Source organism: Phyllopteryx taeniolatus, chromosome 1 (genome assembly GCF_024500385.1).
Source record: "Phyllopteryx taeniolatus isolate TA_2022b chromosome 1, UOR_Ptae_1.2, whole genome shotgun sequence".
Classification (NCBI taxonomy): Eukaryota; Metazoa; Chordata; class Actinopteri; order Syngnathiformes; family Syngnathidae; genus Phyllopteryx; species Phyllopteryx taeniolatus.
This window is the reverse complement of record NC_084502.1, coordinates 804,206-818,889: the sequence shown is the minus strand read 5'-3', so window position 1 is coordinate 818,889 and position 14,684 is coordinate 804,206. Positions and strand designations below refer to the sequence as shown.

The 14,684-nt window shown below is 44.7% G+C and overlaps 1 protein-coding gene across 11 annotated transcripts; it reads right to left on the bottom strand.

The window, feature by feature from the left end:
* Positions 1-3,437: 3,437 nt before the first annotated feature.
* LOC133480301 (6-phosphofructo-2-kinase/fructose-2,6-bisphosphatase 1-like) lies at positions 3,438-14,027 on the bottom strand. 11 transcript variants are annotated; one of them, XR_009789304.1, is made up of 14 exons: positions 11,980-12,961; positions 11,086-11,211; positions 10,705-10,801; positions 10,564-10,630; positions 10,372-10,446; positions 9,703-9,759; positions 9,502-9,623; positions 8,667-8,874; positions 8,439-8,585; positions 7,665-7,764; positions 7,363-7,492; positions 7,211-7,273; positions 6,708-6,772; positions 3,438-6,113 (listed from the first exon to the last, which is right to left on the bottom strand). XR_009789304.1 is itself a non-coding variant. In XM_061778223.1 (14 exons), exons 1-14 carry the CDS (start codon positions 13,242-13,244, stop codon positions 6,054-6,056), a joined length of 1,425 nt encoding a protein of 474 aa, XP_061634207.1. In that variant the 5' UTR covers positions 13,245-14,027; the 3' UTR covers positions 3,438-6,053. The 11 variants fall into 11 exon arrangements, 8 of the variants coding, with proteins under 8 accessions (XP_061634207.1, XP_061634378.1, XP_061634470.1 ...); XM_061778223.1 differs by lacking the exon at positions 11,980-12,961 and adding an exon at positions 13,163-14,027 and having other exon boundaries at positions 7,665-7,790; XM_061778394.1 differs by lacking the exon at positions 11,980-12,961 and adding an exon at positions 13,163-13,990 and having other exon boundaries at positions 7,660-7,764.
* Positions 14,028-14,684: the final 657 nt, after the last annotated feature.

Here is a 14,684-nt window from a genome sequence, read left to right as displayed (position 1 = left end):
TACTTCTCTGCCACTCCGGACTTCCGCATGCAGTAGCACAGTTCCTCTCTGGGTACTCTGTCATAGGCTTTCTCTAGATCTACAAAGACACGATGTAGCTCCTTCTGACCTTCTCTGTACTTTTCCATCAACATCCTCAAGGCAAATAATGCATCTGTGGTACTCTTTCTAGGCATGAAACCATACTGTTGCTCGCAAATACTCACTTCTGTCCTGAGTCTAGCCTCCACTACTCTTTCCCATAACTTCATTGTGTGGCTCATCAACTATATTCCTCTATAGTTGCCACAGCTCTGCACATCAGCCCAAAAATGGGCACCAGCGCACTTTTCCTCCATTCCTCAGGCATCTTCTCACCCGCTAGAATTCTGTTGAACAAGCTGGTCAAAAACTCCACAACCACCTCTCCTAGATGCTTCCATACCTCCACAGGAATGTCATCAGGACCAACTGCCTTTCCATTTTTCATCCTCGTTAATGCCTTTCTAACTTCCCCCTTACTAATCATTGCCACTTCCTGCTCCACCACACCTCTTCTTCTCTTCCTTCTCTCTCATTTTCCTCATTCATCAACTCGTCAAAGTATTCTTTCCATCTATCTAGCACACTACTGGCACCAGCCAACACATTTCCATCTCTGTCCTTAATCACCCTAACCTGCTGCACATCCTTCCCATCTCTATTCCTTTGTCTGGCCAGCCTGTATAGATCCTTTTCTCCTTCTTCAGTGTCCAACCTGGCATACATGTCATCATATGCCTCTTGTTTGGCCTTTGCCACCTCTACCTTCGCCCTGTGTCGCATCTCAATGTATTCCTTTCGCCTCTCCTCGGTCCTCTCACTGTCCCACTTCTTCTTAGCTAACCTCTTTCCTTGTATGATTTCCTGTACTGTGAGGTTCCACCACCAAATCTCCTTCTCTCCTTTCCTCCCAGAAGATTCAACAAGTACTCTCCTGCCTGTTTCTCTGATCACTTTGGCTGTAGTGGTCCAGTCTTCTGGAAGCTCCTCCTGTCCACCGAGAGCCTGTCTCACCTCTTCTCGAAAAGCCGCACAGCACTCGTCCTGTCTCAGTTTCCACCACATGGTTCTCTGCTCTTCCTTTGTCTTCCTAATCTTCCTCCCCACCACCAGAGTCATCTTACACACCACCATCCTATGCTGTCTAGCCACACTCTCCCCTACCACTACCTTATAGTCAGTAACCTCCTTCAGATTACATCGTCTGCACAAGATGTAATCCACCTGCGTGCTTCTACCTCCACTCTTGTAGGTCACCCTATGTTCGTGCCTCTTCTAGAAAAAAGTGTTCACTACAGCCATTTGCATCCTTTTTGCAAAGTCTACCACCATCTGTCCCTCCAAGTTCCTTTCCTAGATGTCGTACTTACCCATCACTTCTTCATCACCCCTATTACCTTCACCAACATGTCCGTTACAATCTGCACCAATCACGACTCACTCTCTGTCTGGGATGCTCAGAACTACTTCGTCTAGCTCCTTCCAGAATTTCTCTTTCACCTCTAGGTCACATCCTACTTGTGGGGCATAGCCAGTAATCACATTAAACATAACACCCTCAAGTTCAAGTTTCAGCCTCACCACTCGATCTGATACTCTTTTTACCTCCAAGACATTCTTAGCCAACTCTTCTTTTAAAATAACCACAACTCCATTTCTCTTCCCATCTACACCATGGTCAAATAATTTAAACCATGCTCCTAAACTTCTAGCCTTACTGCCTTTCCACCTGCTCTCCTGCACACACCTTTCATCTCATCATCATGTTAACCAAACTCCTGAGATTTTCCTGTCATAGTCCCAACATTCAAAGTCCCCACATTCAGTTCTAGGCTCTGTGCTTTCCTCTTCTCTTTCTGCTAAAGAACCCGCTGTCCACCTCTTCTTCTTCGTCTTCGACCCACAGTCGCTGAATTTCCAACGGCGCTCTGCAGGTTGACTGCGCCGGTGACGAACGTCGTTAACCCAGGCCACGACCGATCCGGTATGGAATTCTTTGGAGGAACGCTCATATTTGTTTGGCAAAGTTTGAAGCCGGTTGTCCGTCCTGACGCAACCATCTGCATTTATCCGGGCCTGCACTGGCTTGTGCCTCCCATAGGGCTGCATTAATCATAGGAAACATTCGTGCCGACGATTTAGATGTCGTTCCTAATGAACGAATTGCATTCAATGACACAGGAAAAAGATTACTCTGCAAAATGAACAACATTATTAAACATTATGATAATGACTCAAATAAAAATATGTCCAAGGTGAAAAAGCCGCTCGTCCGGACTGACATCACACAGAAACTGTCTTCTTTTGATGATTTACAATAAATCAGTTCGTGTGAGAAATTACATTTAAAAAACACACATTAAAACATTACTACACTTCAATAACAATAAAAAACTGTGAATTATATCCATCCATCCATCCATTTTCTGAGCCGCTTCTCCTCACTAGGGTCGCGGGCGTGCTGGAGCCTATCCCAGCTGTCATCGGGCAGGAGGCGGGGTACACCCTGAACTGGTTGCCAGCCAATCGCAGGGCACATAGGAACAAACAACCATTCACACTCACAGTCATGCCTATGGGAAATTTAAAGTCTCCAATTCATGCATGTTTTTGGGATGTGGGAGGAAACCGGAGTGCCCGGAGAAAACCCACGCAGGCACGGGGAGAACATGCAAACTCCACACAGGCGGGGCCGGGGATTGAACCCGGGTCCTCAGAACTGTGAGGCTGACGCTCTAACCAGTCGCCCACTGTGCCGACTGTGAATTATAGTTCTTTACTAATATTTTATTCTGTACAAGAAATTGTTTCATGAGATAAGCCAGTGTTTCTCAAACTTTTTACACCTCAAAAAATACTAAATTAATTCAAACGTACACAACTTCAAAATTGTACATATTTAATAAAAAAAAACAGATTGACTCCAACTGTATTGCACTTCAATGTTAAATACAACAGAACCGTGCTCAAGCTTAGACAAACTGTTTTCTGCAGCTGTTGTGCTGTTGACTTAATTTATTCATGAAAACACGTGCCGTGTGATGCATTCACTGTCTCATTGTTCCACCTTTGACCGTTTTAGCCATTGAGGCAAAGCAAGCATGCCGGTCTCGAGGACTCTGGCAAGTCGGTTTGCCTCCAATTTGTCTTTTTTGGTTTTGAGTGGAGCTTTTCTTGTCTTTGTGGGCTTTTATGACTAAGAGCTATATATTTCGATAGCGGGCGGTGTGGCGCGGGGGTCATTGTCGGTCGGCCTACAACCGGAGGGTCGCCACGTCGCCCTTGTGTACCTGGGCAAGACACTTTATGAATCTGGCTGGATGTTTTCTGGGTTCACTGGGGTAAGATCTAACATTTAAACAAATAAATGTACATTCTCTACCAGAGAATGGAGAAAACTAACAAACACAAAGAAGCAAAGCAAAGCAAATGTATTTATATAGCGCATTTCATACACAAGGTAACTCAATGTGCTTTACATGATTAAAAGCAAAGAAAAAACAGCTTATAAACATTAAAAAAAACAAAAACAAAATAAAATACAATTAAAACAGCATACAGTGCAAGAACTATCATTTAAGTGGAAATGCTCTAAAAAGCATGGGAAAAAGAAGAGTTTTAACCTGGACTTCATAACATGCACACTTGGGGCTGACGTCACTTCTGTGGGCAACTTCTTCCATTTGTGTGCAGCATAACAGCTAAATGCTGCTTCACCATGTTTGCTTTGGACTCTGTGCTCCACTATTTAACCCGGCCGGGTCTGTCGATCTCAGAGCCTTACTGGGTTTATATTCCATTAGCATTTCATTCATGTATTCAGGACCTAAACCGTTTAGTGATTTATAGACCAGTAGCAGAACTTTCAAATCTATTCTAAAGCTGACTGGAAGCCAGTGTAAAGACTTTATAATTGGAGTAATGTGCTCTGACTTCTTCGTTCTGGTCAGAACCCGAGCTGCAGCTGTTTAATGCTCTTTTTGGGGAGTCCAGTCAGAAGACCATTACAATAGTCAAGTCTACTTGAGATAAAAGCATGGATGATCTTCTCCTGGTCTGCTTGACACACACACACAAGCTTTCACTCTGGATATGTTCTTCAGATGGTAAAAGGCAGTTTTAGTCATTGATTTGATATGACTGTTGAAAGTCAGGTCTGAATCAGAACACCAAGGTTTCGGGCTTGGTCTTTGGTTTTTAAAGAGAGTGACTCCAGGTATATACTAAAAGTAATTCTCTTTTCTTTATTGCCAAAAACAATTATTTCAGTTTTGCTGTGGTCTAATTGAAGAAAATCTTGGCTCACCCAGTTATCTGTTTTAGACAGTGACACAACACCTCAATTGAACTTTAGTCATCTGGAGACACTGCTAGATATAACTGTGTGAAGAAGAAGCATCATCATTCCAATTGTTGTCATTAGAAATAAAAGAAAATGTTGTGATTGCACCACGCCCCGATTGTGCGTCCTATTAAATGCTACAAATCCCCACAGTGCATAGATCATTTCATAAGAATTTGGCATTTGTGTCAGGCACGCGATGGTGTTGGGTGTTTTTTCCAAGGAAGCAATGCTAGCTACTAGCATTGTGCTAACAGTCCACGCTGCTATGAAGTGGGCGACCTGAAAGATTCATACAGCTACCTCGGCTAGTTAGCAGTGCGCTAAGAGTCGTCAAGGATTTTTGAGCTGTTTGAAGCCGATGACTCCACATGAAGACAAATTTCATTTTTCACGCCACATGTCAATCACTCTGCTTGGCCTGCTAGCTAGCATTGCGCTAACAGTCCACGTTTGTTGACAGTATGTAGACAGAATGAAAAACAAATGAAACTCCTACGACAACAACAAAAAAATAATAATTAAAGCATTGAATGAGCATAACTATCAATTATTGCAGTTTGTTCCCTACTGATTAGTCACTCCCTGAGAATCCATAAAGTGCATCTTTGAATATGATTCAGTGAATAGAATTAATTAATTCAGTGTATTTGCCACACTCCTAAACATCATGTTTGGTAAGTTCAATTTCTGAAAATGTGTCATCTCATTTTTGATGAAGTGCGAAGTTAAAACTCAACTCATTTACATAAGGCCGCCCATGACTTGTCAGCTAGGCTAGGCCCAGATTCGCCAGTTTTAAACCACAGCCGGACTCCAAAGCAATATCATGTCAAAGACAAAAGGTAAGCAGATCTGCAGTTTTAGCAGAGATTAACACTAACTGTTATGAGTGCTGGATTCTAATAACCAGCAAATACCTGCACGTGTGAATCCGCAACACTAATTGCAAATGTAATTGGGCGTCTTGGTGATGGAGTGCTGCCTCAGCCAGGGGAAATACATAAAAGGTACAAAATTCCTGAGTTGGCAACACTGTGTCGCCCATGCTTCCACAAAATGGTTTTGCCCTGGCACCTGCGGGTTATCATAACAAACAGGGGGATCATTGGATATTTTATTTATTATTATTTTCAATCTATGTATGTGTTGCCCGAAGGGCTGTAATTTAGAATGATTCCAAACCCAACTGTAATTATTGTGGTGAGGTGTGTGTGTATATATATATATATATATATCCCAGCAATACAGATAAAATAGACGGGAGCTCATCAAAGCATACAAAGAAACCTCTCCACATCACAAGGGAAAAGAGAGAAGACACAAATAGAAGAAAAACTATTCCAAAGAGAACACCCAAAAAGAAGGAGAGTCTGAATTTATAACAATTACCTATTAGCAATCTGGCTTTCTAAATGTTTTTGTTTTTTGCTGGTGTTGTAGGGGAGATGTCACACGATATGATGAGTGTTGCCTGGACACAAGGGGGCACTGTTGTATAAAGGGTTGTTGACTTGGCGTGGACATGTTTGAATTCAATACTTGTGTGTAAAGCACTCAAAGTAGGCGGCCATCGTTCGCTTTGGAATTTAGTTACCGATTAAAACCTAATCTAGTCCACATTCTGTCTGAGGAAATAAACGGGCTGGTTGGCGGCGTTTTTCTTTCGTCTTTTTTTCTCCGTGGTGGTCTAGATGTGCTCCGGGACGGTCTCCAGCGCCTCTTCCGCTTCTCTGTCCACGTCCACGTTCTGACAAAGAGAGGGAGCACACCGTGACCCGGCGCTCTCGTGCCCACGCGGCACCGAAACGCACCCGGCAAGCTTTGGAGGTAACCGAGGAAATGATTCAAAAACAAGCATGACTACTTCAATCACTGAAAGTTTAGCTGGCAAAGCCTGCTAGCATTAACAAATGCTAACTAGGCCGTTGGGTTACTAGCATAACCACGCAGATTACTTGGCATATGCGGTGATCACCTGTATGTTACCGCTATTTATGAAAGTCTGCAGTATAGGGAGAAAATATAAAATTACTGTATAACTTTCACACCCAAAAATATTTTTAGCAGAAAAATATAGCAATATAGCAGGCCCACTATCGTGGGGGACGACTGTAATACAAGTCGAGCAGACAAAGGTCTCCGTGTTGATTTTGTGATCTGTCCAAAGTCAGCTTTCACAGTACCCGAGTGACTTCAATCTCATCAGAAAACACACTTAACACATTGTTGAACCATAATTACCATTAAGAGCGCCCCCAAATAATTCTCCTAACCTATTTATCTTGTCAGCTGTTTAATGGGAAGCTGAGGCTGTTTCTCGTTCACACGCGTTCGCGCTCACCTCAGGTTTATCGCGGTGCGTGTTCACAGCCTCGACATTCAGGAAGACAGACTCCACTTTACACCCTGCGCCGTCGTTGTCAAACCAAAAGCAAGACAAACACAAATTCAAATCGGCAAGCATGTAGAAACAGCCAGAGGCTCATTTGGACAAATCCGCAAAAAGCACTGCTTCAAACCATAAGGGGAGACTTCCTCTTAAATTTCAGCCATACGTCCTTAAGACTTCTTTGTGCATTTTGTTATGATAGACATGTCCACCCAATTTCATGTCGATCAGACAAAGCAGTGATGGGCAAAAAAGGATTTTGGAGCATGTTGAGGCCCCCAAAAATGCAAATCATTCATCAGGATAATTCGAGCTGACAGCAGCAATGAACGGGCCCTCACAACCTCGTTTTCGTGGCACACATTGGCGGCATCCACCTTAAATGGTCCGATATAGTCACATCAAGTACTGTGAGAAAAACACTCATCGAGAAGAAGTTGCTGCAAGTGACTGACCGTAGGCGACTGGGGTGAGTTTGAGGACCGTGTGAAGAGGACACTTGAGGTAGGGCAGTTCCGCTGGCAGAAACAACACTCGTAATATGAATTATGAATATTACGAGCGCCAGGATGATGAACAGCAGCACATCGTCCACGCGCTCGCTCACCTGCACTTTTGTCCAGGAAGTACGCTAGCAAACATCTCATGACGGCCTGGTGGCAGACGACCAGCACGTTCTCCTGCCTCTCCAGCTCCATGATGACGGGCTCCAGACGCTGGACCAGGTCCTCGTAAGACTGGTGGACACGAGGCTCGTTAGGAGAAAACCAAAGCGCCCCTTGTTTGCACGCTTTGGTGGTGGGAGCGCCTTAGGGCAGACGTGGTTAAGGGGCTGGAGTGCGGGTTAGGCCAATTCATTTTCCAAAGGGGCCATGTCAGAAAGTGCGTGTCAAACAAAATTCACCTCGCCTTTTGGGTAGCGGTAGCGATACTTGTCTTGGTCTCGCAGTGCAAACTCTTCCGGATAATTCTCCTGAATCTCCTCGTACGACATCTCCTCACATACGCCCTGAAACACGACGAGGCCATCGCACGCTGACTCAAACATTGAATTAAATCGCCGTCATCATCATCAAAACATCCATCTATAAACTGTGCACAAACAACAAAAACATGTTTTGTATGACGTGGACACATTACAGTCATTTTGATCATTTCTAGGGTTTCTTTTTTTTATCCGAGACATTTTTGTACAATCATGATCAAATTAGAAGTGCATATACAAGACAGAAGGATAATGATCAGAAGTTCAGACCCAGTTTCTCATTCAAAAGCACTAAATGTGTTTCCACTGGTAGTGCACATCGAGGGGAGCTCATGGGCATAAACCCCCCAAAATGGGCTTGGTAGCGTTCCTCAGAATGTTTTGAAGATTCAGTCCTCGTATACGTGCCTGAAATAAGCTGGAAAGGAACCGTGGAAATGTCAGACTACGTCAAACCAAGCCAACTAACAACATTTTTCTGTTTGTTTTACAGTATGCCTTGTTGTTGAGACTTTTTTTGTGGGTCTACTCATGATAGATGTGCAGACCACATTTCATGTTGCTCGGGGAAACTGTCTTCAGGGGCTAAAAAAAAAATCAATTCCAGAACAGGCACTACTGAGCCAATTACGACAAGATGAACGAGTTTTGGCGAGCGAGCATGAGAAAAGCCCTCAAAAACGTAGATTTGCACTCACAGCGTCAATCTCATTGAGAGCCTTCCACTGCTCGTACGCGACCCCCAGACCTTCAGCCGTCTGGATGGTCCTCTTCATGTGGCTGGTCCAAACCTTCAGCTCGCTGATGTTCTGCTTGCGCACGTACGCTCCCAAAGCGCCGGCAAACTGCGGACGACACGCGGCAGCGGCGGGGCGTTAACCGGAGGAGCCGCGGTTAGCGTGCGATGACGCCGCGGCGCTCCTCACCTCGGCGCCGCGAGCCGACAAGCCGGAGTCTCCGCCGATGCGGCCCACCAGGTTGAGCTCGCTCTCGCCGTGGCGACACAGGTAGATGGAGCGTGGCGTGACGTGGATGTTCATGAGGTAGTAAACAATCCTGCTCTGGATGTGGTCCTGCACGCGGTTCACCAGGTATCTGCTGCCCACGTTGAAGATCTTGATGTAGGACAAGTTCCTGCAAGGGGACGGGGCAGACAAGGTTCAGAAAAGAAATCTGCCCATCCTGTGTAACACTGCATTTAAAACTTAAGGCGGTACACCTGAAAAATTGCTCTGCCAGAACCAATTGCCAACGTTCACTGAAATGACCCAAGGAAATGCAGAGCTGAAAGAAGTTTTGTCGTAGGTGGTATGGCATGACTCCTTCTTGTGACTTGCTCCAAACCAGCCCCTTACATCACTCAGAAGCTCCTAAATGCATAGCTCAATAGACAATATGTCGCATCCTTTTTTTCTTCTTCTGGCATTTCACAAATGTTTTCACGAAAGTCTCATGTCGCCCTTTCATTCTGCCTAAACCTCCTCCTCACCACTATCACCGTGGCCAGATTACAGTTGCCTTTCAGAGGCGGTATTTCAAGACTCAAAACCAGCCACAACAATTCCTGCATATTAAAATCCTTTTCAACCATGACTGCCTACAATATGTAAGCCACTTTGTCAATGTGCACCATGTAATCTATGTGATTCGTGTGGTCTAGCGCTACTATGTCTATGTAGTCCCAGTAGTTCTGTCGTGCAGTGGTCCCCTACATGGCTTATGGAGTCCATGTGGTCTATGATGTGAAGAAGTGACACTAACCTGTCCTTAATATCGTCCAGTGCCACGTACGTCAACTTGTAGCATTCAATCCTCTTCAGGAAGTCGGCCACAGCCTCGTCCTTGTCACAGTTGATGTAATCGGGACTGCTTAGCTTCACTTGCTAATTCAACAGGTTGGGGGAAAAAAGGCCATCAAAAGATGTAATTTCCAGTTTGATCAAGTTCTGATCCAGAATTTACCTTAATATTCTCAGCAATGATCTCTGGATCATCACAGATGGACTCCACAAAGAAAACCTGACCAGGTGGTACAAGGTGATAAAAGTAAAAAATGATTAAGATTAAAATCGACGACGGATTTCATAACGTTTCTAAACAATAGCCGTCTGAAAAAAAAATCTGAATCTAGCAGAACCTGAGGGTGAGGAGAATCAATCCAATGAATGTTGTAAATAGTAAAAAAGTCACCACAGACCGAGAAGCAAACCTCCATCATCGGGTTAGTGGAAGGAAGGCTTTTACATTAATCCGAGAAACAGAAAGGTCAACTCATGAGCCAGTCCCTCTGTGATCATGTTCACCATGTCTGAATTTTCACCACTTCTATTTTTGAATGAACAAACGCACTGAAATAAATTCACGCCATCGTTCGGTCTCCCTTTGAAGCAATGTACTTCATGTAACATCTTCTTTTCGACTGATACTTCAAACATTTACTCTACGGCCGAACGCTAAACTCATCATTCAAGCCATTTCTGATTTTCTTGCTCCAATGACATGGAAGGGCTTGTATGCTACCGGTGCCGTCTGACAAAACTTTGGCTTTTGCGACCCGGAAGTACACGTGACGTCATGGTGTAATGTCCTTCAGGAATACGCTCAGATTTTCAGCAGTGAGGTCAAACAAACCTTGTAGCCGTTTTCCTTCGCGAAGTTGAGGATGACCGCTCGGCGCTCTGCTGTCGTGTTGGTGGCGTCGAAAACCTCAAATGAACACATCGGTATTTGATGAAATGACTGTTTTGACTGTCGTTTATGTAGTTCACCTCAAGGGTTCTTGCGGGTCACTTTGCGTTCCAGTCAACGAGCTGGATGACTCACCACCACTTGGCCCTGCTCGCTGGTGAAGTAGTCGCACACGTCCTTGAGCGCAGCGATGGCGCACGCCCTGCCGGACAGCGAAGCCACAATATGAAAAAGCGGCAGCGGGATTGGAACAAGTGCTTTGTTGGTTGATCGTACTTCCGGATCGTCATGGCCTCGGCGTTGTCGGGTTTGAAGAACTCAAAGCTGTTGTAGGCGCGGGTGGCGTCTCGCCGGTACTGCCCCACGTTGAACACTGTTGAGAAAGACGTGACACATTCATCGACAGTTGGCTTGAAAAAACTGCTGTGTCACAGCTTTCTGTTGAAGGTGATAAGGCAAATGTTTTGAGGATTTTTGGGGTGGCCTGCGGCCCTGTATCCCACATGAAGAGATCCGCCCCTGCAACCGATGGCTAAAATATGGACAGCCGGCCACAAAATGGCCCTCAGGCCATTTTTGGACACGCCTGCCATAACAGGACGAGCGTCAAGTTTTGCGCATTGCGCCTCCTTGTGTTTGCATGTGGTGATGCGATACCTTTGGTGGTTACGCCAATCCAGTTGAGGTAGCGGGTGAGCTTTTTGGAGATGTACGTTTTCCCGCGGGCGGGCAGTCCAACCATCACGATCATGGTGGGCGAGTTGGTGAACTGCGGAACTGACGCTGCAGAAAAAAAACCAACAACGACCAGAGCAAAAACGATGTTGACATCATCGCTTGTTATGTTCAGTGACAGTTTTGTTGTTACTTATTAGTCCTGAATTGAATATTTTTGTTCATTTATTGATGTTAAATTGTCAAATATTTTATCAAAATGTATACAGGGTTTTGTTTAGAGATGGGCGAGTACCGATATTAGGTATCGGGGCCATACCGGCCTTATTTCAAGGTATCGGGTACTCGCGAAGGCTGCCGATACCGGCCACCGATGCTTGAGGCAAAACAATCGGACATCGAGTAAGTCCTCCTCGCCAATAGTTGGCGCTACACTGCGGCGGTTTGACATCGCTGAATCATCAAATGAGTCAGAAAGAAAAAGAAAGATCTTTGTTGACTATTCTCCGTCATTGTGTTGTATCAAAAGCACTAATGGCATCGGTGAGTCCCCAAGAGTGAATACTTGTGCTGGTATCGGTCAGGGAAAAAAATTATATCGAACATCCCAAGTTGTGTTTAAAGGGACACTTTCTCCTCGTTTTGAGCAATGTCATTGTCATTAGCTTTTTGTTTTTATTGAAGGGGGCGGGGGGCTTAATTTTAAGGCCACGTCGTCTAGCCCTTAGACGGTCAGCGATAGCGTGAGGGGTGAACGACCAGCGGGGTGAACGACCAGCAGCGAGGAACACTGCCGCGTACGACCCCGGTGACACACACACACACACACACACACACACACAAGCACACACACTGAAAACAAGTTGCAGTACTCACATTCTCGACGCTTGCTGAGTCGGTTTCGCACCCACGGCACCCACGTCTTCTCGAGGCGCGTTTGAGTGAGGGTGCTGTGACTGTGCGACATGGCCGTGTGTGTGTGTGTGTGTGTGTGTGCGCGCGAGCAGACTTTTGAAGAAGAAGGGGCGGAGTTATCCAAGCACCTGTTTGGCTGGCGGCAGAGGACGGAACGTCGCCCATTGGCCGATGACAGAGACACTAATGAAACTCATCGCACTGACGACGTGAAAATACAAGCGCTCCGTGTGTGCGCGCTCATAGGTGAATACGCAGGTGCCGAACCGCGGGTATGCGGGGGTCCACTGTACAGTAATACCAAAATATATGCGGATATGAGTTTTGTCCACTTGGGGTCGTCATCCTCACATTCTACACTGTAGTATCTGTGGCAGTGAACGTGCTTTGAAAGGAGAGCTTGGCCTGTGAAGTGACGTGAAAGTCAGCGAACGAGAACGTAGAGTGGGTTAGGGTTAGCTGTTCGCTAGGGCTGGCTGTTAACTGGCTCAACGTTAGTCACTCGTGTCGTTGGGCGACGGCGTTAGTTCGACGGGCCGTCGAAGGATGTGCATTTGTGGACTGGTTTTTGTTGTTGAAAGTGCACCAGGTGCTGGGCCTATCAATTCAGTCTAACGAGCAGCGCGGTAAGGGATATTAAATTAGCAAAGGATGTTTCCTTTACTGTAGGTGTGCAGTTTTGTAATTTAAGCCAGTTGTAAAATAATCCACGTATATATATATATAGACACACACGCACACACACACACAAAACACGCTTTGGAAATGTAGTTGGTTACAATTACAAGTTACATTTCCAGTCATCTTCCCAACATTGAATATAAAAATAAAAAATAATGTGTTAAATGGCAAAGTAGCTGGAGTAAGAATTAGACCTAAATAATGACCCCGAAACATGACGTCATGTACAGCCGTGCGCGCGTGCGCGTACACGTCCGGCTCGTGCGTGTTTCTAGGTCGACGCTCACCTGTGCTCGTGCAGCGCACGCGCCGCGCCAGCTTTTTCTCCATGAGCGACCACGTGGGCGCGTGACCCCCAAAACACTCGCCCCCGAAGCCCACTGTGGAATTATCCACGTGCTTCCTGTTACGCAACCGCGCGGCGAGTGATGACGTGTCGCGTGCGCGTGCGCCAGCGGCTCACCGTACGGACGCCGAAAGCGGAGCTTCCTCCCCGCGTGCGCGGCCCCGCCGTCTCGCGTCATGGCAGTGGGCTTCATCCTCATCCGAGTGGAACCCCTTCCGCCCGCCGACGGAACTCGAACGCAGGCCGCGTCCACGAAAGAGTCGCCGGCGACCGGGCGAGTTTCGCTTTCCTCTTCTTCCCGTCGTCCACCGCGCCCTCACTCAGCAGTGCGCGTGCGCGAGGTTTTCAACAAACAAATAAATCAACAATTTGCATCCTCAACAACCTTTTTCTCTCCTTCTTTTTTTCCTTTTTTTATCAGCAGTGTTGGGAAGAGGACTTTGCAAAATGGAACTATTTCAAGCATTTTCTCAAAGTAATTGAACTAACTACATTTAATTACATTTAGATGACTTCTCAATTTTCAATGAATGCATCAACAGGACAGTGGTATGAAAACAAAAGAAAAAAGTGGATTCAAAATCCATAGAAACCTTTTCAAGATCTCAAACTAATGGATGGCGCTTCGAGATCATATTTGCAAAAATGATCTCATAGTTGTACTATTGCTAGGCTACTAATGGCACATGACCAGAGTGAGCCCATCACAAGCGTCGGCTTTAGAAGGAGGAAGTGTTATTTCAAAAAACAAAAAAACCTCGTTAATCCTAATGACCCTAATTGTAAGGTTATGAGGATGAAGTCGACTTTTTCGAATATTCTGCTTTTCATGTCCAAGTCGAACAAGGAAAGAAGTGAATTTCAATATTGCTTATTATTATTGTTATTCTGAAAAAGACACCTTCATTCTCCCCAAAAATGTTACTATATTCTTCAGAAATATGCCTTTTGTTCTAAAAAAACAAGACTTTATTCTTGTAATAAGACACCTTCGGTTCTTAAAAAAAAAGAAGTCCTTTAGAAGTGGAACAATAATAGATTAATCGACAACTGATCGATTGTCAAATTAATCAACAACTATTGTGATAATCGATTAATCGTTTAGAGAGTTTTCTTAACTTAGAATTGTCCAAATCGTCTAAATTTCAACAGTAAATATTTCTGTCGTCCTCCATGAACGCAGACTGATTATCGTGTTTTTCCAAATAAGACATTTGCAAACATAATCTGCTTTGATTTAAAACAAAACAAAAAAAACTATCAACATTTTTGCCGATTTTCAGAGGTATGTTACAGACCAGTAACAGAAATGTCTTGTTTTTGAATAAAGGTATTGAAATAAAAAAAAAAAAGATTAATTGAAAAAATAATGGACAGATTAATCGATAATTAAAAAATAATTGTTAGTTGTGGCCTTACTGTCCTTAAATTATGAATCAATTCAAATGTATTGCAAATAAAAGTTACATGAAATGGTGCCTAAAAACATTTTGAATTTAATTGTATTCATCTTAAAAGTTAAGTACCACTGAATTGTAATAAGGCGGTGACTCTTTTCCATACCAGTAGAGAGAGCCTGAACACATCAATTTGAACTCGTCTATTGTATTTCATCCATTTTCTTGCCTGGTGTTCTTCT

Excerpts from the sequence above, each read along its gene's own strand:
- LOC133480301 (XM_061778133.1), bottom strand. The coding sequence starts at position 12,070 with ATGTCGCACAGTCACAGCACCCTCACTCAAACGCGCCTCGAGAAGACG. Across the intron at positions 6,773-7,210 it reads ACTCACCCCAGTCGCCTACG|GGTGTAAAGTGGAGTCTGTC; the intron begins GTCAGTCACTTG and ends ACGACGGCGCAG. Across the intron at positions 6,114-6,707 it reads CGCACCGCGATAAACCTGAG|AACGTGGACGTGGACAGAGA; the intron begins GTGAGCGCGAAC and ends TCTCTTTGTCAG.